The sequence below is a fragment of the Gymnodraco acuticeps genome, unplaced genomic scaffold (genome assembly GCF_902827175.1).
Source record: "Gymnodraco acuticeps unplaced genomic scaffold, fGymAcu1.1, whole genome shotgun sequence".
NCBI lineage: Eukaryota > Metazoa > Chordata > Actinopteri > Perciformes > Bathydraconidae > Gymnodraco > Gymnodraco acuticeps.
The window spans coordinates 1-27,472 of NW_022991434.1; the positions used below are offsets into that span (position 1 = coordinate 1).

A 27,472-nucleotide genomic window follows, 5' to 3' on the forward strand; every position below is an offset into this window, starting at 1 on the left:
ACTACATACTGATATACACCTGAACATCAGCAGGAGAGGACTCTTTAAAGTAAGACACTACATACTGATATACACCTGAACATCAGCAGGAGAGGACTCTTAAAGTAGAGACACTACATACTGATATACACCTGAACATCAGCAGGAGAGACTCTTTAAAGTAGAGACACTACATACTGATATACACCTGAACATCAGCAGGAGAGGACTCTTTAAAGTAGAGACACTACATACTGATATACACCTGAACATCAGCAGGAGGAGGACTCTTTAAAGTAGAGACACTACATACTGATATACACCTGAACATCAGCAGGAGAGGACTCTTTAAAGTAGAGACACTACATACTGATAATACACCTGAACATCAGCAGGAGAGGACTCTTTAAAGTAGAGACACTACATACTGATATACACCTGAACATCAGCAGGAGAGGACTCTTTAAAGTAGAGACACTATACTGATATACACCTGAACATCAGCAGGAGAGGACTCTTTAAAGTAGAGACACTACATACTGATATACACCTGAACATCAGCAGGAGAGACTCTTTAAAGTAGAGACACTACATACTGATATACACCTGAACATCAGCAGGAGAGGACTCTTTAAAGTAGACACTACATACTGATATACACCTGAACATCAGCAGGAGAGGACTCTTTAAAGTAGAGACACTACATACTGATATACACCTGAACATCAGCAGGAGAGGACTCTTTAAAGTAGAGACACTACATACTGATATACACCTGAACATCAGCAGGAGAGGACTCTTTAAAGTAGAGACACTACATACTGATATACACCTGAACCAGCAGGAGGACTCTTTAAAGTAGAGACACTACATACTGATATACACCTGAACATCAGCAGGAGACTACTTTAAAGTAGAGACACTACATACTGATATACATCAGAACATCAGCAGGAGAGGACTCTTTAAAGTAGAGACACTACATACTGATATACACCTGAACATCAGCAGGAGAGGACTCTTTAAAGTAGAGACACTACATACTTAATATCATTTCTCAATTTTCTTACATGTTTAGGATTTCTTTTATATTTTTACAGTATTTATTTCATATTGTTTTCACATCATCTCTCTCTTCTCTTTCCACTTGATTTTCCGACAAAGTCAGCTGCTGATGAGGCGTTCAGGTTTCAAGGGAATCCTCGGGAGAATATCGACCCGTCAGATAGAGTTTCCTCCCGATCGATGTCGAGCTTCACAACAAACACTTAGGAGACGTTACTCCCATTAAAATGCAGTTTCCATTATCTGAATATTATTGTTAACCTGCACTGACATTCACATGAGGATTTAAGGATGAAGAGAAGAATGTGTGAAATTAAATAACCCACATTATAATAGCTTGTTAAATAATCCATACCTTGTAAAGGGTTTAAAACACCGTCTGTTTCCTCAAACTGATAGAATAATTCATTTAAGCATTAAAATCAACAAAAACTAAAGGAACATTTCAATGTTCCCAATTTATGAGTATTGACTGTTAAATCTATTAATAAATAAACAAATATATAATAACAATTGTAAAGAAAAACTTAAAAAACAAACAAACAGTTCCAAATGTGTAAACAATAAGTCAAAGTAGGATAAATATGTTTTAAATATCTAAATAATGTGTTTGTGTCGTGTCTTCCTCCTAAACTCACCAACAGTTAGCATTAGCCACATTAGCACATTTAATCATAACAAAGACGCACGTGATGAAGAGTGTCAGTGATTGTCCTGCAGTGTGTTGATAAGTGAACATCAGCCAGTGTGGGTTTGATCCACGTCGTGATATATTTATTTATTTTGTGTCTGTGTTAAACTTTGATTTGACTAATTGCAGCGGGTAATGGCGTGCTGAGCTCCCATGAGGCTCGGCGGTTTCCGGTAAAGTGGCGTCCTGATGCTGCTGAAAGCTAATGGAGCTGCAGAAGCTAATTTATGACAGCATTAACACAGGGGGGTGGCTGTCAGACAGCATTAGAGACAGGAAGCGGCTGAGCAACATGAACCTCCAGCACTGTGAGGGAACTCAGGATCTTTCCTTTATTCACAGCAGCAAAGGTACAGAGCAGATCAAAGCAGGAATACATATTACACATTCAAGATAAGATCAGATTTAATGATCTAAGCATGTTTTAATAAAGCTTTGCACACAATGTGAAAAAAAAATGGAGTAGTTTTAAAGTAGAAACACTTTATACTGATATAAAAAGAGGACTCTTTAAAGTAGAGACACTACATACTGATATACACCTGAACATCAGCAGTAGAGGACTCTTTAAAGTAGAGACACTACATACTGATATACACCTGAACATCAGCAGGAGAGGACTCTTTAAAGTAGAGACACTACATACTGATATACCACCTGAACATCAGCAGGAGAGGACTCTTAAAGTAGAGACACTACATACTGATACCTGAACATCAGCAGGAGAGGACTCTTTAAAGTAGAGACACTACATACTGATATACACCTGACAGCAGGATGAGAGGACTCTTGAAAGTAGAGACACTACATACTGATATACACCTGAACATCAGCAGGAGAGGACTCTTTAAAGTAGAGACACTACATACTGATATACACCTGAACATCAGCAGGAGAGGACTCTTTAAAGTAGAAGCACTACATTACTGATTACACCCTGAACAATCAGCAGGAAGGAGAGGACTCTTTAAAGTAGAGACACTACCTACTGATATACAACCTGCAACATCAGCAGGAGAGGACTCTTTAAAGTAGGAGACACTACATACTGATATACCCCTGAACATCAGCAGGAGAGGACTCTATTTAAAGTAGGAGACAACCATACTTGATATACACCTGAACAATCAGCAGGAGAGGAACTCTTTTAAAGTGAGAATAGCGCACTTACATTACTTGCTATACACCTGAACATCAGCAGGAGAGGACTCTTTAAAGTAGAGACACTACATTACTGATATACACCTGCACATCAGCAGGAGAGGACTCTTTAAAGTAGAGACACTACATACTGAATATCACCTGCACATCAGCAGGAGAGGACTCTTTAAAGTAGAGACACTACATACTGATATACACCTGAACATCAGCAGGAAGAGGACTCTTTAAAGTAGAGACAACTACAACTGATATACACCTGAACATCAGCAGAGAGGACTCTTTAAGTAGAGACAACTACATACTGATATACACCGGAACATCAGCAGGAGAGGACTCTTATAAAGTAGAGACACTACATAATACTGATATACACCATGCACATCAGCAGGAGAGGACTCTTTAAAATAGAAGACACTACATACTGGTATACACCTGAACATCAGCAGGAAAGGACTCTTTAAAGTAGAGGACACTACATACTGATATACACCTGAACATCAGCAGGAGAGGACTCTTTAAAGTAGAGACACTACATACTGATATACACCTGAACATCAGCAGGAGAGGACTCTTTAAAGTAGAGACACTACATACTGATATACATCTGAACATCAGCAGGAGAGGACTCTTTAAAGTAGAGACACTACATACTGATACACACCTGAACATCAGCAGGAGAGGACTCTATAAAGTAGAGACACTACATGCTGATATACACCTGAACATCAGCAGGAGAGGGACTCTTTAAAGTAGAGACACTACATACTGATATACACCTGAACATCAGCAGGAGAGGACTCTTTAAAGTAGAGACACTACATACTGATATACACCTGAACATCAGCCGGAGAGGACTCTTTAAAGTAGAGACACTACATACTGATATACACCTGAACATCAGCAGGAGAGGGACTCTTTAAAGTAGAGACACTACATACTGATATACACCTGAACATCAGCAGGAGAGGACTCTTTAAAGTAGAGACACTACATACTGAACATCAGCAGAAGAGGACTCTTTAAAGTAGAGACTCTCCATACTGATAGACACCTGAACATCAGCAGGAGAGGACTCTTTAAAGTAGAGACACTACATACTGATATACACCTGAACATCAGCAGGAGAGGACTCTTTAAAGTAGAGACACTACATACTGATATGTACATCATGAGCAGAAAAGGGGCCCTTTAAAATCTGATACAAGGACTTTTACCGCAGAACAAATTACAACAGCAATACAAATAAAGTATTTATGTTTACAGAACAAGGTAAACAAATAAACATTTGAATAATGAAGCAATAAAATAAACCTCTAAATATGCAGTCTATTGGTCGAACAGCTCCACTGTACTCAGTTATACAATACTTCTTTATTTATACTATACATATTGTTACGGTGTGTGAAGCAGGCAGGACCCAAATGCAGATTTAAACTGAAAATTCATTTTTTTCAAGGCTACCGGATACTAATAAAGACAAACCAGAACACTCACCGGAGACTTAGTCACAAACAAAAGACAAACCAACACTGAACACAGGAAGAGAACAGACTAAATACAGGGAGGGGTAATCACAAGACGAGAAACAGCCGGGCAGGGGAGGCGAAACACAAGGGCCACAGGTGAACACAATCAGGACAACTAGACACACCAGGGAACTAACGACAGGGGAAAAACACAGGAAAACTAGGGCCACCAGGGTGGGTGGAGGGGGTCTGGAGGACGGGTCTTGGGCTGACAGCCCAGGGGCATGGCAGAGGACCAGGAAGGGGTCTCGGGCGGACGGCCCGGGGGCAAGGCAGAAGCCGAGAAGGGGGACTCGGGCGGACGGCCCGGGGGCAAGGCAGAGTCCAAGGTGGGGCGAAGGCCAAACAACTCCGGAGGCCGGGCAGGACCCGGTGTCGGCCGAACAGGAACCGGAGCCGGTGGGGACAGGCTTCGGCAGGATCCCCCACGGAAGAGGACCAGGATGGTTGGCAGGACCCCCCGGCGAGACATGTGATGGCGGGGGCCTCCAACGGAACAGGACAAGGGGTTGGCAGGACCCCCGGCAGGAGAACAGTCGGCGTGACCCCCCAACGGGACTGGACATAGGGTTGGCAGGACCCCCGGGCAGGAGAGTAGTCGACGGGACCCCCCAACGGGACAGGACATGGAGCTGCCAGGAACCCCAGCGGAACCTCCAACGGCACAGGACATAGGGTTGGCAGGACCCCCGGCAGAAGAGTCGTCGGCGGGACCCCCAACGGGACAGGGACACAGGGTTGGCAGGACCCCCCGGCAGGAGAGTAGTCGACGGGACCCCCAACGGGACAGGACATGGAGCTGGCAGGAACCCCAGCGGAACCTCCAACAGCACAGGACATAGGGTTGGCAGGACCCCCGGCAGAAGAGTCGCCGGCGGGACCCCCAACGGGATAGGACACAGGGTTGGCAGGACCCCCGGCAGGAGAGTAGTCGGCGGGACCACCAACAGCACAGGACATAGGGTCGGCGGGACCCCCAACGGGACAGGACATAGAGTTGGCAGGACCTCCAGCGGAACCTCCAACGGCACGGACATAGGGTTGGCAAGACCCCCGGCATGAGGAGTAATTGGCGGGGCCTCCAACGGGACAGGACATGGAGTTGGCAGGGACCCCCAGTGGAACCTCCAACGGACCAGGACATTGGGGTAGGGACTTGAGAGGGGACTCAAGAGGGGACTCGAGAGGGAACTGGAGAGGGAACTCGAGAAGGGACTCGAGAGGGAACTTGAGATGGGACTAGAGAAGTGACTAGAGGTGGGACTAGGGAATTGACTAGAGGAGGGACTTGAGTAGGGACTAGAGATGGGACTAGAGAAGGGACTTGGAAAGGGACTAGAGGAGGGACTCGGGAAGGGACCAGAGAGGGGACTAGAGACGTGACTTGAGAAGGGACTAGAGATGGAACTTGAGAGGTGACTCGAGAGGGGACTCGAGAGGGAACTCGAGAGATGACTCGAGAGGGGACTCGAGAGGGAACTGGAGGGGTGACTTGAGAGGGGACTCGAGAGGGAACTTGCGAAGTGTCTTGAAAGGGGACTCGAGAGGGAACTGGAGAGGAGACTTGAGAAGGAACTGGAGAGGAGACTTGAGAGATGACTCGAGAGGGGACTCGACAGGGAACTGGAGGGGTGACTTGAGAGGGGACTCGAGAGGGAACTTGCGAAGTGTCTTGAAAGGGGACTCGAGAGGGAACTGGAGAGGGGACTCGAGAGGGAACTGGAGAGGAGACTCGAGAGGGAACTGGAGAGGAGACTTGAGAGGGGACTCAAGAGGGAACTTGAGAGGGAACTGGAGAGGAGACTCGAGAGATGACTCGAGAGGGGACTCGAGAGGAGACTCGAAAGGGAACTCGAGAGGGGACTCTAGAGGTGACTTGAAAGGAGACTCGAGAGGGAGCTGGAGATGTGTCTTGAGAGGGGACTTGAGAAGGAACTTGAGAGGAGACTTGAGTCGGTCGGTTCTCCAACAGAACACGGGGGGCTGGAGTCGGCCGGAATGCCGACAGGACACGGGGAGCTGGCGTCGGCCGGTACGCCGACAGGACACGGGAGCTGGCGTCGGCCGGAGACGAGGGGCTGGAGTCGAAAACCATGGCTGCTGGGGCCAGGACTGAGGCTGGAACCATGGCTGCTGGGCCAGAACAGGGGCTGGAACCATGGCTACTGGGGCCTGTACTGAAGCCGGAACCATGGCTGCTGGGGCCAGAACCATGGCTGCCGGGGCCAGAACTGGGGCCGGAATGGCTGCTGGGGCCTCTACTTGAGCCGGAACCATGGCTGCTGGGGCCAGAACTGGGGCTGAAACCATGGCTGCTGGGGCCAGAACTGGGGCCGGAACCATGGCTGCTGGGGCCAGAACAGGGGCCGGAACCATGGCTGCTGAGGCCAGAACTGGGGCTGGAACCATGGCTGCTGGGGGCCGGAACCAGGGCCGGAACCATGGCCGCTGGGGCCAGAACTGGGTCCGGAACCATGGCTGCTGGGGCCGGGACCAGGGCCGGAACCATGGCCGCTGGGGCCAGAACTGGGGCCGGGGACCATGGATCTTTGGGCTCGGGCTGCTAACCTGACCTTGCGACTCCTTCCTTTAGGAGCCGTTTGGAGGCTCTGTGGACCTCCAAAGGCCAGACGAGTTCCAGAGAACGGCTCCTGGACAGGAGCAGGCAATGGGGCAGAAGCCAGGGTTGACTCCAAATGGACCGCACCGATGCGTGTGGTATCATAACGGGAGTTGGGAGGCCTGGGGCTGTCAGGCAAGGGATAACACACCATGAGGAAATCCAAAATCCCGCCCGGTAAGAATTTAACCAAGCCTGGTTTCTCCATCGTAATCTGGCGTGCTTCTGCCAGAACAGCCTCTCGCTGCTGAACCCTGGACGCTCCCAACCATCGACTAGAGCAGCCAGCCAAAGCAAAGGAAAACTCCAATATCTCCTGCTCAAAAGGATCTGCTGGGCCCATATTTAGGTTGGTTCGTTCTGTTACGGTGTGTGAAGCAGGCAGGACCCAATGGAGATTTAAACTGAAAATTCCTTTATTTCAAGGCTACCGGATACTAATAAAGACAAAACAGAACACTCACCGGAGACTTAGTCACAAACAAAAGACGAACCAACACTGAACACGGGAAGAGACAAGACTAAATACAGGGAGGGGTAATCACAAGACGAGAAACAGCCGGGCAGGGGAGGCGAAACACAAGGGCCACAGGTGAACACAATCAGACAACTAGACACACCATGGAAACTAACGACAGGGGAAAAACACAGGAAGAAGGACCAGACAAAAAACAAGGAGGAAAATACCCATAACCAGACATACAAAACTACAAACGTGACAAAACATGAGAATCCTGACACATATCTTTATTTTTTTCACCGTGGTGTACTTATTTGTTTTGTTTGTTATTAACATTTCATCTGCACTGTTTCTTTGCTGCTGTAAAAGTCTGCGGGCCAGATAAAGGATTTCATTAACCTGCTTCTCTGTCTGTGTTTCAGAGTGTTTAAGAAGGCCAGTCCCAATGGAAAGGTGAGTCCTCGTTTGTTTTTTTACACCTGCTCGCCCCCTGAAGAGAAATCTAAACACAAAGTCCTAGAAAAGCAAAAGAACAACAAAAAAATGCTGCAAAAAACCCCAGTAATTTACAAAAAAGTAAAAGAAAAACAAGTAAACGAAAGCAGTCACTGGAGCAGAAAGGGTTTGATGCTTTTCAGCAGCGCTCTGTGGAAATCAGTTTTTAAAACATCTATGAAGGACGGTTGATTCTGATTGGCTATTGAATGTCCTGAAAGTTTCTGATTGGCTTTTAGATGTTCTGATGTTGACACGATTTGCTCTTAGATGTCATGACAGTTAAGTCTGAGTAGTTTTTAGGTCCTGATGGTGGATTCTGATTGGCTGTTGGATGTCCTGACGCTTTCTGATTTGCCTGTTGATTTTGTCATGGTTGATTCTGATTGGTCGCTGTGTTTCCTCCCTCAGCTCCACAGTCTATCTGGGGAAGAGAGACTTTGTGGACCAGGTGGATCTGGTGGAGCCTGTCGGTGAGATTATTTAAATAAGTTAGAAAGCATTTATTCAATTAATTTATATTATTTTATGTCGTTGATTTCTGACTTTACTTCCTGCAGACGGCGTCATCCTGATCGGACCCGGAGTACCTGAAGGAGAGGAAAGGTGAAACATGTCCATCAGAACTAATGTTTAACTGACTTTACTGTCCACCTCATTGAATGTGTCTTTTGCTTAAGTACAGCAAAGCTACATAAGTAAGGGTAATGATCCTGCTCATTACACGGCTACTAAATAAACCAACAACTTGATTGACAGTACTGATTTAAAAAGGATTATATTGACGTCAAAAATATGGTATTGCTTCCGCTAAGAAACTGAGCCACTGCCACCCCAAAACATAAAAACAACAACATAAGATAATATCAATATACAATATACAACAGTCCAAGCGGGTAAGTAACGGGCAGACATTTAAATATCTTGCTTACTGAACTTTTAATCCTATTTCGTCCATCTTTAATACGTTGTGGTGTTCCTCAGGGAAGCGTCCTTGGGCCTCTGCTCTTTATAGTAAACCGTGAAATATGAGTATCTGATTTTTGTTGTTTTTTCTTCCCGTAGTGTTCGTGACTCTGACCTGTGCATTCCGGTACGGTCGGGAGGACCTGGACGTCCTTGGGTTGACGTTTCGGAAAGACCTGTTCGTGGCAAACATCCAGGCGTTTCCTCCCGTGCCCGAAGAGAAGAAGAGTCTGACTCGTCTTCAAGAACGCCTGATCAAAAAACTGGGAGAACACGCACACCCGTTCACCTTCGAGGTACTGTATGAAACCATACTGTCAGGCCTCTCAGAATAAAAACTCAGCTTCAGGTTAGAAAGAACAAAAAAAGGTAATATTTTGGAAAACTTGGTGCAAAACAACCACAAAATGACCAAATCTACAAATGACCACATGGACACATAACATGTGTAAAAATAGATGCAAAACAAATAGAAAATTCTAAATGTTGGACATCGTATAAAATTACAAGTGCAAAGCTACAGAAAATGGTTCTCACATTACCAAATGGAATCATTGATGTGTAAATACTATGCAAAATCACCACCAAAAAAATGGTGAACATTTGGTGAATAACAACTACAAAATGACCATTAGGTGCTCAACTTTTAAAAAGAGTTGTCAAATAACCAAAAAATAAATGTAGTTGTGTAAAAATTCAAAAGAATGGGTGCAAAATAATTACAAAATGACCGAACGTTGCAGAAAGACTAAAAAAGACGTAACTAGATCGCCGATGATTACGAATCCTGTCCAAGATAAGACAAGAAGATAAGAAGTACTTTATTGATCCCAATTTGGGAAATTGTTGTGTTGCAGCAGCATGAAAAGACATGGCGTGGTACATTAGAGAAATTAAAAGACTAGAAATAAACATTACAACAAGTAAGCATCTGAATAATTTAAATAAAATAGCATTAAAAGAGTAGAAAATATACATGTTGAATTACAAATTTACAGTAACAAAATATAAAGCAGGATATTATATATAAGTGTGTAAGGAATGGAATATCAAATATTAAATTGAATATAAATGTAAAATGTACAGAGAGAGTTTAAGCAGAGAGTTCTCTTCCAGAGGAGATTTGTTATAGAGAGTTATTGCAGTAGGTAGGAGTGTTTTCCTGTATCGGTCCTTGTGACAATGTGTAAATAACGTTATGATTATTTGTCCCTGACTGCAGATCCCTCTGAACCTGCCGTGCTCCGTCACCCTGCAGCCGGGCCCCGAGGACACGGGGAAGGTAAAACGAGACGCAAAAACCACCAAAAATGCAACATGTGGAAAACAACCTGCAAAATAACCAGAAATAGTTGGTAACGATGTGTTCACTGCTTCAGCACTGAATCAGACTCCTGAAATTAAATCAGCGCTAAACATCCTCTGCTGTGTTTCCAGGCCTGCGGCGTGGACTTCGAGGTGAAGTCTTTCTGTGCAGAGAACGTTGAGGAGAAGATCCACAAGAGGTAAAAGTGAGGCGCAATAAAGAGATGAATTATGGATGAAAGCGAAACCCGGCGTGCATTAGCAGGTCGGACAGGAACGCAGAGTGGTTCAGTAATAATAAGAGTTTCTGTTGGACAGAAGGGCTCCCAATGGGATTCTCTGTGGGTTCTGGATTAATGCAGACAATAATCTGAAACGTTGATGAGACTCGCATGTTTAGTTTGGTGTTACGTTATTATGAGAGTGCTCTCATACTTGTTTGATTCTGAAATTGTATATATTTATATAAATATATATATATGTGTGTGGTGTGTGTGTGTGTGTGTGTGTGTGTGTGTGTGTGTGTGTGTGTGTGTGTGTGTGTGTGTGTGTGTGTGTGTGTGTGTGTGTGTGTGTGTGTGTGTGTGTGTGTGTGTGTGTGTGTGTGTGTGTCCGCATCTGTAGCCTGTTATTGTCTCATGACACCGCACTGTGAATGAATCAAAGTAAATATAGAAGTGGTCATGAACACATCTGTCCATCAGACAGAGGGCTGCTGCCTCCTGTCATCATTAATGGACGTCTCTTTAAAATGACCGCTCAGAGGAGAGGAGTTCTCATTTCTCTAACCGCCTGCTGCTTCCCCTCCTCTCTCCTCGGTTCCCCTCCTCGACTCCTCTCTCCTCTGCTCCTCCGCTCGTATCTCCTGCGGGCGGCACTAAGTCTCGAGGATAGGAGTCGAGGAGGGGAATCTCAGAAACGAGACACGGCCCAGAGGCCTGTACTACGAAGCTGGTTCAACCTAACCTGGATATGTTTGAGTTAGCCTAAGGTTGGCCTAATCCAAAACATACGCGCTCTCGCTAAACTGTCCTACGACGCGGGTTATCAAGTGGATCGCTCAAGACAGCCGTGTCCTATCTAGTTAGGTGCGCGTTCACATGAAAGGGGTGGTATCTGGAGCATTCGACCAATCACAGACATGGAGAAGCGCACTGACAGCGCAGCGTCATACTTCCTGAATGAACAGTCAACTATAATATTAGACATATGAAGAAGTTAAACTTTAAACATCCATGACTCAAACACTTGATCCAGGATCAAAGCCACAGAGCTGCACCTGCAAGGTGAACACAGCTGGGAACAGAACAAGTGTTTGAATGCGTACATTAACAGCTTTATGATATCACTGCCCGTCTAAGACACCATCTGACTTTCATTACATTTGACTCCAGTGTTTCCTCAACTTAATGTGTTGCTTCAAATAATGCTTCTGCATCCAGTCTGTGACGCTGTGAGTGTTGCACGGCCAGATACGGCTCAGCTGACTCAGATCAGGAGATGATACATTATGAAGTGATATGGACTGTACTTAATGTGACTCTGATCCGGTTACTGATGTTGTGGCAGATATTTCAGTAAGCTTTCTTAACGCTAATGTTATAATAGTCAGATTGCTCTGAAGATGGAGCTGATATTCTATTCATGTTCACGTTCACACAGTCGCTGATTGTTGCCGGCCGTCTTTCCTGCGACGGCAGCTTTTCTGTATTTCCTTTCTCCTGTAATATGACTTGATCGCTTTAAACTCTGCACACTGAGCTCTGATTGGTCAGCAGGCGGTGCTTTCACTGAGTTGAGCTCTTAGCCTGCAACCTAACCTGCTCCCGACCAGGGGGGTATACTACGAATCTAGTTCAACCTTTCCTGGATATATTTTGAGTTATTCGGTTGACTTAATCCAAAACAAAGCCGCTCTCGCTAAACTGTCCTATGACGCTGGCTATCAACTCGTTCGCTCAAGCCAGCCGTGTCCTATCTAGTTAGGTGCGCGTCCACATAAAAGGGGTGGTATCTGGTAGTGATGGCGAGATGAAGCCTTATGAAGCTTTGAAGCTTTCCAGCCAATTGGTTCGCAAAAGGGTTCATCTCATGAGGCTTCATCATGGGCTTCATCTCATGAGGCTTCATCATGGGCTTCATCTCATGAGGCTTCATCATGGGCTTCATCTCATGAGGCTTCATCATGGGATTCATCTCATGAGGCTTCATCATGGGCTTCATCTCATGAGGCTTCATCATGGGCTTCATCTCATGAGGCTTCATCATGGGCTTCATCTCATGAGGCTTCATCATGGGCTTCATCTCATGAGGCTTCATCATGGGCTTCATCTCATGAGGCTTCATCATGGGCTTCATCTCATGAGGCTTCATCATGGGCTTCATCTCATGAGGCTTCATCATGGGCTTCATCTCATGAGGCTTCATCATGGGCTTCATCTCATGAGGCTTCATCATGGGCTTCATCTCATGAGGCTTCATCATGGGCTTCATCTCATGAGGCTTCATCATGGGCTTCATTTCAACCTATGATTTGAACCAGTCTATGATTTGAACACAAACCCTCCTGTTGGTCAAAGTGTGTAAAACAGGCAGATTGGACATCTCAACAGTGTGCTGTATCTCATATCGAGTTCCCAATGAGTAAAGCCTTAGAATAACTCTAAACAACGAACATTAAATCATATCTTCATGTCAACAATATTGTTTTTGAATGATTGTGATTGAAAAGCCTAAGGAGGCTGGTAAAACATTGCAAAGAGGGATTTGCATTCATTCATAAACTTAACCATGTTGTAGCCTGAGAAAGGCCAAACCATATCAAAGAATGCATTTATTAACTACATTATCTCATTTAGCTGTAGCTTTTATAAACAACAAAAAATACGTATTGTTCAGTCGTTGAACCAGGAACCCTGCGGTCAGGAGTCAACTGCTTTCCAGCTGAGCCACAGCCCACACACTGAATCTCCCTGAAAACACTGTAAGATATTTATTCCTGTATTTATTGATGTTTTTATTCCTACATGTATTTATGCTTGTATCTATTTATACTTATGACATGTTCCGACCTCTATATGAGTGAGGGTCTGAGCTCTCTTGATTCCATCGTGTCACCGGGCCCGGGTACAGGAGGGGTAATATGGTTCTTATTATACATCCATGGGTATTATGAGCGTTGTGGTTCAACGGTTCAACCGATCTGAATCGCTTCGTGAAGCAGTCACGTGGTGTCGACAGGCAGCGAGGCTTCGTTTGTCGTCGATGACGTCACTGGCCCAAAACGATACAAGCCTCGGTACATGCTTCACAAAAAGCTTCGGGGATTACTCGACACATGCTCCGAAGCCTCGGCGCAATACGTAACTTCACTAGTATCTGGAGCATTCGACCAATCACAAACATGGAGAAGCGCACTGACAGCGCAGCGTCATACTTCCTGAATGAAAAGTCAACTATAATATTAGTCAAATATGAAGAAGTTAAACTTTAAACATCCATGACTTAAACAATTGATCCAGGATCAAAGCCACAGAGCTGCACCTGCAAGGTGAACACAGCTGGGAACAGAACAAGTGTTTGAATGCGTACATTAACAGCTTCATGATATCACTGCCCGTCTAAAACACCATCTGACTTTCATTACATCTGACTCCAGTGTTTCCTCAACTTAATGTGTTGCTTCAAATAATGCTTCTGCATCCAGTCTGTGACGCTGTGAGTGTTGCACGGCCAGATACGGCTCAGCTGACTCAGATAAGGAGATGATACATTATGAAGTGATATGATGTGATATGAATGATAATGGGACATATCGACGTCTGCTCTCACAGTGCCGCGGACTGTAGGCTACGTAATGTTACTTTGATCTGCTTACTTATGTTGTGGCAGATATTTAATTAAGCTTTCTTAAAATAATAGTATAATGATAGTTATAATAGTCCGATTGCTCTGAAGATGGAGGTGATATTCTATTCATTTCACGTTCACACAGTCGGTGATTTTGGCCGGCCGTCTTTCCTGCAACCGCAGTTTAAACTGTATGTCCTCCGCACACTGAGCTCTGATTGGTCAGCAGGCGTGGTGCTTTCGCTGAGTTGATCTCTTATCCTGGAACGGAGCACAGACTAGGTTCCAGGATAAGTCACCATGGAGATCTAGCCCGCTAAAAAGTGAACCAGCGTCGTGGGACCGGAAAACCCCGAGTTTTCCCTGAAGTTAGCCGCTAAGAGAACATCCGGCTTCGTAGTGCAGGCCTCTGGTGTGAAGTTGTTGTTTATATTGTGGTTTCTTGTGTTGTTTTTTATGTTGTAGTTGCTTATATTGTTGTTTAAGTTGTTGCTCATGTTGTTGTTTATGTTGTGGTTGCTGATGTTGTTGTTTATGTTGTGGTTGCTTATGTTGTTGTTTAAGTTGTTGCTCATGTTGTTGTTTATGTTGTGGTTGCTGATGTTGTTGTTTATGTTGTGGTTGCTTATGTTGTTGTTTAAGTTGTTGCTCATGTTGTTGTTTATGTTGTGGTTGCTTATGTTGTTGCTTATGTTGTGGTTGCTCATTACATTACATCACATTGCATTTAGCTGACGCTTTTATCCAAAGCGACTTACAATAAGTGCATTCGACCAGGAAGACACAACCTTGAAGAAAACAGAATCATAAAGTACATCAGGTTTCATAGAGCCAAACATTTCAAGTGCTACTCAACTGGCTTTAGGTAAGCCAGTCCTTTATTAGTATATAAGTGCTTTGTTAATAAGCACTTATAGCACTCATGTTGCTGTTTATACTGTTGTTGCTCATGTAGTTTTTGTTGTGGTTGCTTATGTTGTTGCTCATGTTGTTGCTCACGTTGTTGCTCACGTTGTTGTTACATTACATTACATTGCATTTAGCTGACGCTTTTATCCAAAGCGACTTACAATAAGTGCGTTGTTTGTGCAGGAACTCTGTGCGTCTGGTGATCAGGAAGGTTCAGTTTGCTCCGGAGAAGCCGGGCCCTCAGCCGACCGCAGAGACGACCCGACAGTTCCTGATGTCGGACAAACCGCTGCACCTGGAGGCGTCCCTGGACAAAGAGGTGTGTGTTATCATGATAAATGACATTTATAACACACTCATTTAGACAGGAACTACAGCTGTAATGCAGGAAGAGTTTATTAAAGTAGAACATGGAAATGCTCTAGTAAAGTACTACCAGTAAATGTGTTCTCAAGTGCAGTACTTGAACATAAGAACACGTACACTCCACTATCGACCAGATCAAGAACAGAAATATCGATTTCACAATAATTCAGATTATGAAAAATATTATTGCAAATATGACATTATTTCATATTAATTATTACAGATATCATAAACCATAATCACAAGAATAACATATATCTATAATAATATTTTAAATGAATAACAATAATCATTTATATACTTATATAATAGATCTAATAATCTTTCTCTCTCAGATTTATTACCACGGAGAGCCGATCAGCGTCAACGTCCACGTCACCAACAACACCAACAAGACGGTGAAGAAGATGAAGATCTCAGGTCCCAGAACGCACCACTCTCTGTTTGTCCCTTTGTGTTAGTGACCAGCGGTGGAAAGTAACTAAGTACATTTAAGTACTGTACAATGTTGAGGTACTCGTACTTTAATTGAGTATTTCCATTTTATGATACTGTGTACTTCTACTCCACTAAAATTCAGAGGTAAATGATGTACTTTAACTCTTTAATCAGACTTTAGTTCCACCCGGAGTAAATCCACCAGCTACCCTGCAGTATACAAAGCCATTCAAACTAGCTGCACCTTCACCAGCTTTGAGAACACTTTCATGATCAATCATTATAAAACATATCATATATATTATTCTGAAATGGACCAATCTGCACAACGACTACTTTTACTGTCGCTACTTTCACTATATTTTGATGAGAATACTTTTCTACTTTCACTTGGGGAACATTTTGAATGCAGGACTTTTACTGTAACAGAGTATTCCTACACTCTGGTACTTCTACTTTTACTCAAGTACAAGATCTGAGTACTTCTACCTTTACTCAAGTACAAGATCAGAGTACTTCTACTTTTACTCAAGAACAAGATCTGAGTACTTCTAATTTTACTCAAGTACAATATCTGAGTACTTCTACCTTTACTCAAGTACAAGATCAGAGTACTTCTACCTTTACTCAAGTACAAGATCTGAGTATTTCTTCCACCTCTGTTAGTGACGGATGTTTTGTGTGTCCGCAGTGCGCCAGTACGCAGATATCTGCCTCTTCAACACGGCGCAGTACAAATGTCCGGTGGCCACCGAGGAGTCAGAGTCAGTTTCATTTATTTGTCCTTTCTTTATAATTTATCTGGAGCTGTTTATGTATGAAAAAACATAATATGAGGAATTTATTTAAATCATCTGCAAATAAACAAACCTAATCATTTAAGATATTTCTAACGTGATTCTGTGACTTTGTAAGGTAATACCTGACTTTTACAGTACGTTAGTGTGTGATTATAAAAAATTGTAATTTTACACGTTATTCTTTGACTTTAATCTGTGACTTTGAACTTTAATATGTGACTTTGAACTTTAATCTGTGATTTTGAACTTTAATCTGTGACTTTGAACTTTAATCTGTGACTTTGAACTTTAATATGTGACTTTGAACTTTAATCTGTGACTTTGAACTTTAATATGTGACTTTGAACTTTAATCTGTGATTTTGAACTTTAATCTGTGACTTTGAACTTTAATCTGTGATTTTGAACTTTAATCTGTGATTTTGAACTTTAATCTGTAACTTTCTACGTTAATCAGTAACTTTGTACGTTAAGCAGTAATTTTGTACGTTAATCAGTAACTTTGTACATTAATCAGTAACTTTGTACATTAATCAGTAACTTTGTACGTTAATCAGTAACTTTGTACGTTAATCAGTAACTTTGTACGTTAATCAGTAACTTTGTACGTTAAGCAGTAACTTTGTACGTTAATCAGTAACTTTGTACGTTAATCAGTAACTTTGTACGTTAATCAGTAACTTTGTACATTAATCAGTAACTTTGTACGTTAATCAGTAACTTTGCACGTTAATCAGTAACTTTGCACGTTAATCATTGCACGTTAATCAGTAACTTTGTACATTAATCAGTAACTTTGTACGTTAATCAGTAACTTTGTACGTTAATCAGTCACTTTGTATGTTAATCAGTAACTTTGTACGTTAATCAGTCACTTTGTATGTTAAGCAGTAATTTGTACGTTAATCAGTAACTTTGTGCATTAATCAGTAACTTTGTATGTTAATCAGTAACTTTGCGCGTTAATCAGTAACTTTGTACGTTAATCAGTCACTTTGTATGTTAAGCAGTAATTTTTTACGTTAATCAGTAACTTTTAACTTTAATCAGTAACTTTGTACGTTAATCAGTAACTTTGGGCGTTAATCAGTAACTTTGTACGTTAATCAGTAACTTTGTACGTTAATCAGTCACTTTGTACGTTAATCAGTAACTTTGCACGTTAATCAGTAATTTGTACGTTAATCAGTAATTTGTACGTTAATCAGTAACTTTGTACGTTAATCAGTCACTTTGTATGTTAAGCAGTAATTTGTACGTTAATCAGTAACTTTGTGCGTTAATCAGTAACTTTGCGCGTTAATCAGTCATTTGTACGTTAATCAGTAACTTTGTGCGTTAATCAGTAACTTTGTACGTTAAGCAATAACTTTGCGCGTTAATCAGTAACTTTGCTCGTTAATCAGTAACTTTGTACGTTAAGCAATAACTTTGCACGTTCATCAGTAACTTTGCACGTTAATCAGTAACTTTGTGCGTTAATCAGTAACTTTGCGCGTTAATCAGTAACTTTGTACGTTAATCAGTAACTTTGTGCGTTAATCAGTAACTTTGTACGTTAATCAGTAACTTTGCATGTTAATCTGGTGATTTTTATGCTAATCTCTCGTTTTCAGTGACTTTGCACCGTATTCTTTGTTTTTAAGTTTTGAAATATTTAATATAAACAAACATACCTTTGATATGTTAAGCACGATGCTCTAATGTTAATTTCCTAACCAGGTTTGTATATTTTAAAGTCAAAAGGATATATCTTTAATGTTATTTTATATTTCTCTGTCCTCAGCAATCTCGTTGCTCCCAGTTCGACGTTCTGCAAAGTTTTCACCCTCACTCCGTTTCTGGCCAGCAACCGGGAGAAGCGAGGCCTGGCTCTGGACGGGAAGCTGAAGCACGAGGACACCAACCTGGCCTCCAGCACACTGTGAGTCAAAACATGATGCCTTCATTGGCCCATGGGACAGGGGAAGACTCTTTAATCAGCTGATTCACAAAATCCTGCAACTGAGTCTGAAGGTATTGTATTGTAAAAAGTGTATATAGTTACAAGAGTAATAATAGAGCGGTGCAGTGATGACGTATTTATGTAGTTCGACCCAGAAGGAAGCTGCTGGTTCCCTCGACAAAAAAACAACGGGATTTCTTCATAGGATTTTGGAATATTGTAAAAAATAAGATCTGTGAAAAACGAACCTGTTTGATAAACGCATGTTTTGTTCAGCCGGATAATCTCCACATGTCTGCCCTACTTTTATAATTTTCTAATCATAAATCTAATGGCCAGAAGCAAAATGCTAACGTTATGCAGCACGACTTCAACGTCACGCCAACTTAAAATCCATATTCAAACATACAGATTCTAAATGGTACGAGTTTAAGCGTTTGTTTTAACAGTTTGCAGGAGGCACTTGCTTGCTTTCAGAACAGGGTGTTTACGTGTTTGGTGCAATGACGTACAACGTCCTCCACGATTTCTGTAGTGCAATCAGCCACTTGGTAACAACCATAGTTTTTCAGACACCTCAACTCTTCAGAAATCCCCAGTGGGGTCACTGCTGATGGATTTAATGTCCTAGAACAAAACGTGATCCGTCTCTTGACTTTGCTTTCCAAAATCCTATGGAGAAATCCCGTTGACTCTAAGACGAGGGAACAGGAAGTGGTAAAATGCTGACTCACTTCCGGGTTTTAGGACTCATTCCTGAACCACTCTATTACGGTAGAAGATAAAGGCCACATGTGAATTTTTTAGATCCAAACAAAAGTGAAAGAAAAAAACAGAATTCTTACTAAATCTGACTTTGTTCTAAATTCTGACTTTACTATACTGACATGCTACTGGCTTCTTATTGGTCCATTTGAATGTGTTTTGCTCAGGTTGAGAGAAGGAGCAAATAAGGAGATCCTCGGCATCATCGTGTCGTACAAAGTCAAAGTGAAGCTGGTCGTGTCTCGAGGCGGGTGAGTGATTTTAACTCATTAACTGATATTATCAGAGGAGACGAAATCGCAGATACAAAAACACAAATGGGCTAAAACACATGTAGAATCATCTTCAGCAACTTGAGAAAACATGCAGCATTTAGAAAACATCTTGTTGTAGCACCGTAGGATCACCAGTTTCTGTTCCTAACTCTTGAGATGATAAAAAGTCAAGAGGGGGTCAAAGCTGTTTTCTGAATCGTATACAACCCCCTTGTTTTCTTACTTGTTGAGCTGGTGTACATTTCAGTTATTTAAAGCTCCAAGGCCAATAACCAATAGTTCAACCCAGTCTCACGGCATTTCGTGTTCACCAACACGATTTTTAATCTATTGATTCGTGTTCACCAACACGATTTGCCCCTTTTTTTCGTGTTGCACAGCACGATTTTAAAAGCAATGTATTTCTACTGCCTGCAGCACGTCTTTTTCTCCGGTCGGGTCGAGGAAGACCGGAAGCTGTGTGGTTCATAAAAACATGTTCTTACTCAATATCAAGCCACAGTTATTGCTTTTATTTGAAATCGTATAATTTCGGACTTTTGTTTCCGTCTGTGAGGAAAATAAATGGCTCAGAGCCTCAGGATACTGAAATCTGTATTTTTAAATATTTTTTTCCTTCTAATTCGATATTCTTTTCAAAATAACACACTGTTATTTACTCACCAATAACACACAATTATCCTTGCTTTTATTTATTGGTTTAATTCCATAATCTCGGGCTTTTTTGGCGTCCGTCAGGAACTGAATTTCAAAATAAAAATAACCGGAAACAGACGTAGGCCTATAAGGGACATTTCGAGCATCATTGCGATTGTCAACATTTCTGAGTTTAGGATGGCCGAAGACACTACACTACCCATAATCCCCAGCTATCGTTTAGGACTACAGTCCCCGTGATTAATCTTCAAACTCTGGGATTGAATGTTGGAGTGGCAGTGCGCCAAGGTTACGCCGAGCGTCAAACAGCTGTGTGAAATGGAACGAAACCACGCCAGACTATCCAAAACTGGAATCGAACGCCCTCCCAGAACTACACATGCTGGCTATTGTGTTTCGCAAAATGTTCTATGGGACGTCTCTACTGAACGTTTTCGTTTTTCCCACAATTAGAAGTTGCCAGTATTAAACACATTGGTGTTATCAAATGTAAAACATATAATTAATAAATGGGTGAAAATCGCTTGTGTCCATAATGCGCAGCATTAATACCCACATGACAGCTCATTGTTACTTTGTAATTCTACTCCACTACAATTCAGAGGTTAACCTGGTATTTTTACTCCACTGCATTTATTTGAGTTACTTTGCAGATTCTGATTAATGATGTGAAATATAAACAACCCTTAAATCAGACTTTAGTTACACCTGAGTAAAATTCAGGAAAGGTGATTGTCAAGTGCCAACAATCAGGAGAGATATTTGCTAGTTGGTGCTTGAGAAGACTAAACATGTATCTGCAATTGACATGAATGGAAACGAGTAATAAAGTATATTCATTACTCGTTATTCTCTACTAATAGTTCATTAAAGACTGTATATTATGGCTATTTTGCACATCCCTTTCAAGATTTCAAGATTTTCAAAGGTTTATTGACATATCTATACACAACTACGGTGTAGTTATGCAATGAATGAAACACTTGGGTCACAGGTTCCTCAACAGTGCATTACAAGACATCTATCAATATGTGTGTACCTCCACCATTAAACTGTCATATTCTGCACATTTCTTATTCTATCTACATACATAAGAGTATAATTCATATGTATAATATCAGTTAAAATAAGTGCTTCAACATAGTTAACATTGCAGGAAAGCAATATATTAGACGTTAAGTACTTTGTCAGGCTTAATATTTATCTGTAGATAGATACCCCCAAAGTTTTTTTCTTATTTAAAAGAAGACCTTAATCTGTTATTTAATGTTTAAATAAAGGTTCATTCGTTTGTCTGTTTTGCACCTCCTCATATTAATATCTTTGTACATTCTGCACTAAACTGTTTTATTGTAGAGATCACTTATAGTATCTTCTTGATTTTTGATTTTTTATATTCTATATTTATACTTTCCCCCTATGAAAGTATGTACTCTTAATATTTTTTTAATCAAATAAAACACAATAATTCAATAACGTGCTTTAACCACTAGGCGGTGCACACAAGGTACACACAGCCATAATAACTTTGTATTATTAGTGTAGGACACTTATGTTTTCGTACAACATCTGAAGATGTGTAGTTTTATTCATGCTTTCACATAATTTTACAGCATATTGCTATACTATTTCAGACTCAGTATTTACATTCTTACATTCAAAGAAAATCAGTAATATCTTTAAAAACTACAGTCCTTTTATATCAGCTGTGCACCGTTATGGTGTAAATATAACCTATCTATGAATTAGATCAAATGTAAAAGTCAGCCGAATTAGTGTTGATACTGCAAGGAGACGTATTGTGTGAAGAGAAATTGAAGATGTTGTTTAATTGTTGAATATATTTATGATCCACGTCAAGTATTCAGTTTCGGCGGCATTTTCTCAGTTTTTCCAAAGGTCTTCTCATCAGGGCTCTATAAATAAAGAACTACGGCAGATCTGTAATATACAATGCAGCCGAACCGTGTATTACAATGCCGTTATGTGAAGACTTTCAAAGAGAAAAGCAAGAGCGCTCGGAATTAAGTATTATTTTATTCTTTTAAAATGTTTTCCGGATTTCATATCATATAAACACCAAATCCCAGCATGCATTGCGGCTAAAACATCCAATAAGCGAGCTTAAAACCATAGCTGAGGATCTTGGGTAATCGCTCGAAATGCCTACGTCTGTTTCTGGTTATTTTTATTTTGAAATTCAGTTCCTGACGGACGCCAAAAAAGCCCGAGATTATGGAATCAAACCAATAAATAAAAGCAAGGATAATTGTGTGTTATTGGTGAGTAAATAACAGTGTGTTATTTTGAAAAGAATATCGAATTAGAAGGAAAAAAATATTTAAAAATACAGATTTCTGTATCCTGAGGCTCTGAGCCATTTATTTTCCTCACAGACGGCAACAAAAGTCCGAAATTATACGATTTCAAATAAAAGCAATAACTGTGGCTTGATATTGAGTAAGAACATGTTTTTATGAACCACACAGCTTCCGGTCTTCCTCGACCCGACCGGAGAAAAAGACGTGCTGCAGGCAGTAGAAATACATTGCTTTTAAAATCGTGCTGTGCAACACGAAAAAAAGGGGCAAATCGTGTTGGTGAACACGAATCAATAGATTAAAAATCGTGTTGGTGAACACGAAATGCCGTGAGACTGGGTTGAATAGTTTGGTGATTGAACTGAAAAAAGATATCTATGGCTTTTTATCTACATTTCAGTCCATTTGGTACCGAGATGGCCGTTATTGGCACATCATCAGAAATGAGATGAATCTAAAGCGTTAATGTTTTTTTATTTCAGGCTCCTGGGAGATCTGGCGGCGAGGTAACCTTTCTCATTCTGTCACTGAGATTTACAGAGGGCAGGGATAATAGTCCCAGTAATAGATGTGTGTAATAAAGCTACTGAGGGTTATGGGTGTTTTTATGGCGGTGCTTCTGATGATTTGTGTTTCAGTGACGTCTCTGTGGAGCTGCCGTTTACGTTAATGCACCCGAAGCCGCTAGAGGAGTCGTTCTACAGAGACGGTGAGTTCACTGCACGCTCGTCAATAATGACTCTGTAGGACATTTAATCGGACATTTCCCAGTGTTTACAGCAGAGCCATTACTGTGAACCTGATGCATGGCCTTAAAGCATACTGTATGAAATGTTGTAAACATGTCAGCTTTTATTTGTTAATGCAGTTCAGCTGCGATAATAAGTGTGCATCAAATACACAGACAGTGAAAATGTCCCAATTACAACAGAACTTTATACATTTTATTAATAAATAGTACTTTAATAATTGAACTTATATAGTGCTTGTCAAAAGTGTGACTGCAGTTACATTTTACTTTATTTTTTACAATATATTATTAGTACTTTGACTGCAGTGAAATAAATATGACTTTATTATTTTTATTTATCTGTTTTTATGGCTGGCTTGACACTTCCTAAACACAGTTACATCACTATGGAACTCATCAGCAGGAGAGGACTCTTTAAAGTAGAGACACTACATACTGATATACACCTGAACATCAGCAGGAGAGGACTCTTTAAAGTAGAGACACTACATACTGATATACACCTGAACATCAGCAGGAGAGGACTCTTTAAAGTAGAGACACTACATACTGATATACACCTGAAAATCAGCAGGAGAGGACTCTTTAAAGTAGAGACACTACATACTGATATACACCTGAACATCAGCAGGAGAGGACTCTTTAAAGTAGAGACACTACATACTGATATACACCTGAAAATCAGCAGGAGAGGACTCTTTAAAGTAGAGACACTACATACTGATATACACCTGAACATCAGCAGGAGAGGACTCTTTAAAGTAGAGACACTACATACTGATATACACCTGAACATCAGCAGGAGAGGACTCTTTAAAGTAGAGACACTACATACTGATATACACCTGAACATCAGCAGGAGAGGACTCTTTAAAGTAGAGACACTACATACTGATATACACCTGCACATCAGCAGGAGAGGACTCTTTAAAGTAGAGACACTACATACTGATATACACCTGACCCTCAGCAGGAGAGGACTCTTTAAAGTAGAGACACTACATACTGATATACACCTGAACATCAGCAGGAGAGGACTCTTTAAAGTAGAGACACTACATACTGATATACACCTGAACATCAACAGGAGAGGACTCTTTAAAGTAGAGTCACTACATACTGATATACACCTGACCCTCAGCAGGAGAGGACTCTTTAAAGTAGAGACACTACATACTGATATACACCTGAACATCAGCAGGAGAGGACTCTTTAAAGTAGAGACACTACATACTTATATACACCTGAACATCAGCAGGAGAGGACTCTTTAAAGTAGAGACACTACATACTGATATACACCTGAACATCAGCAGGAGAGGACTCTTTAAAGTAGAGACACTACATACTGATATACACCTGAACATCAGCAGGAGAGGACTCTTTAAAGTAGAGACACTACATACTGATATACACCTGAACATCAGCAGGAGAGGACTCTTTAAAGTAGAGACACTACATACTGATATACACCTGAACATCAGCAGGAGAGGACTCTTTAAAGTAGAGACACTACATACTGATATACACCTGAACATCAGCAGGAGAGGACTCTTTAAAGTAGAGACACTACATACTGATAGACACCTGAACATCAGCAGGAGAGGACTCTTTAAAGTAGAGACACTACATACTGATATACACCTGAACATCAGCAGGAGAGGACTCTTTAAAGTAGAGACACTACATACTGATATACACCTGAACATCAGCAGGAGAGGACTCTTTAAAGTAGAGACACTACATACTGATATACACCTGAAAATCTGCAGGAGAGGACTCTTTAAAAAATGTGTTTCTGTAAAGGTTTTCTCTCTCCTCTCTGCAGCTCCAGATGAAGCTCCGATCGACACAAACCTGATCCAGTTCGACACAAAGTGAGCTTCCTGTCTGTCTCTCCGTCTGTCTCTCTGTCTGTTTTACAGCAGTACCATATGTACAATTGATTTAATGTGTCAGCACTAAAAGAGGAAAGCTAAAATTGTTATATTATCAAAGTGTTCTCTCAAGGTTCATATGGGGAGACTCAGTTTTGATGAGATGATGATCTTGGGTATGGCGAAGGATTTTTCCGAATTTTCAAGCAGGTCTCATTTAATCAAAGTGGTCCATTTAAAAGAATACAACTCACAGATTAACACAGAGCAACTCCAAGTCTCTTAAGTTAAACGTACAATTTTAACATAGAAACTTTACGTACGCATTTGACATCCAAATTGAAGATACAAACCTAAAGTAAGGTACAAATGTATCGTACAAGTTTAACGTGTACAAATGTATCGTACAACCTGAACGCACAAATGTGATGAGTCTCTGATCTTTGCTTGTTTTGTTATAAACTCACTCACTCCCCCCTTCCCTCCTTCCTCTCCTATAGCGACGATGACATCATCTTCGAAGACTTCGCCCGCCAGCGACTGACCGCCGAAGCGAATGACGACGAAGACGAGGAGCCTGTGGATTCGCCAAAACTGGACGACAGATAGAGCCGCTGTTGTTGTTGTTTGGCTGCTGTTTGTAGAGTCCAGAAAACCGTCCGGAAACCCTTTAAACGCGATCCCGTCCCGACGTCGTGTCTTCAGACGGAGCAGCTCGGCCGGCCGGGACTCGAACCGGCGGCCGCGGCGTCACGGCGGCCGGTAGCATGCCTCTAATGTCACTTTGTTGTACGTGTTTCCATTAGGGAGCCGCAGGAGTAACGTTGTGTTGAGATTAGTTTCGATGTGTTGTATCAGACGGTCCTCATAGACACTGCCAGTGTTTCCCCACCGAGGAACACCTGAAGAAGAAGCTTCCCAACGAAACGCAACCGAAACTGTCCGAGAGGGAAGTGTGGCCTCGTTTGCATGAAATCCATACTTATTATTATTATTTATTAATATCATGAATAATCAACCTTTATAGAGGAAAGCCCTGAAACAAACAGATCATTAACCTGCATCATTATGAACATCTTCCTCCTTTTCACTCAGCTGAGTCTTTCATCTACCAATATCTCTCACATTCACAAGAGAGAACATTTTTGATATTTCCCTGATATGCAACTACGATGGCCGACAGGTGCAGACGTGCTACAACGGCCCAAACATTTCCATCAGGAGAAACGAGCTGCAGCTTCAGAAAGGGTGCAGATATAAAAATCCAAATGTTCCACACAAAGTGTTTGAGCTTCTTCAGCATTTGGTTTCTGTAGCTTGTAGTAAACGCTGCCATGTCTCCTCAAGCTGCTGAATGTTGGGAATTTGGGTTTCTATTTCTGCATCGTTTCTGAAGCTGCAGCGTGTTTCCCCTGATGGAAGAGATTTGGGCACGTTTGCAACCGTCGGCCTCTGTAGCAACTTGAAAATGAAGAACCATTCATTTTGCTGGGATTTAAGTTATTAATTTACAACAAAAAAAGTGTGGAGAAAAATGGTGTCTCTTTAAATAATCAACCACAGGATAAAGATTAGGATTACAAAATAAAAACACCCAAAACATCCTCATTATTTCGCACATTATTTGAATGGGCTTTATTTTTTAAAGGGCCTGGAGAAAACCTATATATTCCTAAATAAAAAGGATGTTTTTTTGGCATTCTGACCTTTTTCTGAAGCATCAACAAATTATATTTCTGAAAAAATCTGAACATTTTACACTGTAGAGGAAATGTCCGTAAGCACGACTTCAAACACACCTTCTGCACCTTCAGATGTAAATGATCAAATTAAAATGAATGCTGTATTTATCTTTTTATAGTCTGATCCTTGTTTCTACAGCCCAGAGTTAATATGTAACATTTCTGCATTAAAATGTGTAAAAATAACCAACCACAAGTTTTACTTCCAGGTCTAATCTGGACTTTTCTTGAATCCCAAATGTTACATTTTGGATTCGATGTGATTTTTTTTCCACTGAAAACCAGTTTGGTTGTAGCTCCATGCTGGTTCTCTGGGTGCGTTCTAGTCAGGTCTTTACTGGAAACAACTTTATTCCCTTCACCATGAACTGGGATTGCTCGGGTTAATCTCCGACGTTAAGAACCATCCGTAAAAAGTCTTGATTTAGTTTTTGATATTTTAGGTCTAAAAATGTCTGGAATACCATAAAGCCTGAACACAACTGATTTTACAAACATTGATATAGATGTA

At 41.5% G+C, this 27,472-nt stretch overlaps 1 protein-coding gene across 1 annotated transcript; it reads left to right on the plus strand.

The window, feature by feature from the left end:
• The first annotated feature begins 1,940 nt into the window (after positions 1 to 1,940).
• On the plus strand, positions 1,941 to 27,151 carry LOC117532561 (beta-arrestin-1-like). Its single transcript, XM_034195895.1, is given in 17 exon segments — positions 1,941 to 2,085; positions 7,925 to 7,955; positions 8,409 to 8,470; positions 8,552 to 8,574; positions 8,576 to 8,603; positions 9,063 to 9,259; positions 10,186 to 10,245; positions 10,401 to 10,468; positions 15,210 to 15,345; positions 15,728 to 15,812; positions 16,522 to 16,594; positions 18,416 to 18,553; positions 19,507 to 19,590; positions 23,075 to 23,098; positions 23,231 to 23,301; positions 25,171 to 25,219; positions 25,720 to 27,151. Coding segments are annotated over 17 exon segments (1,383 nt in total). The 3' UTR covers positions 25,829 to 27,151.
• Positions 27,152 to 27,472: the final 321 nt, after the last annotated feature.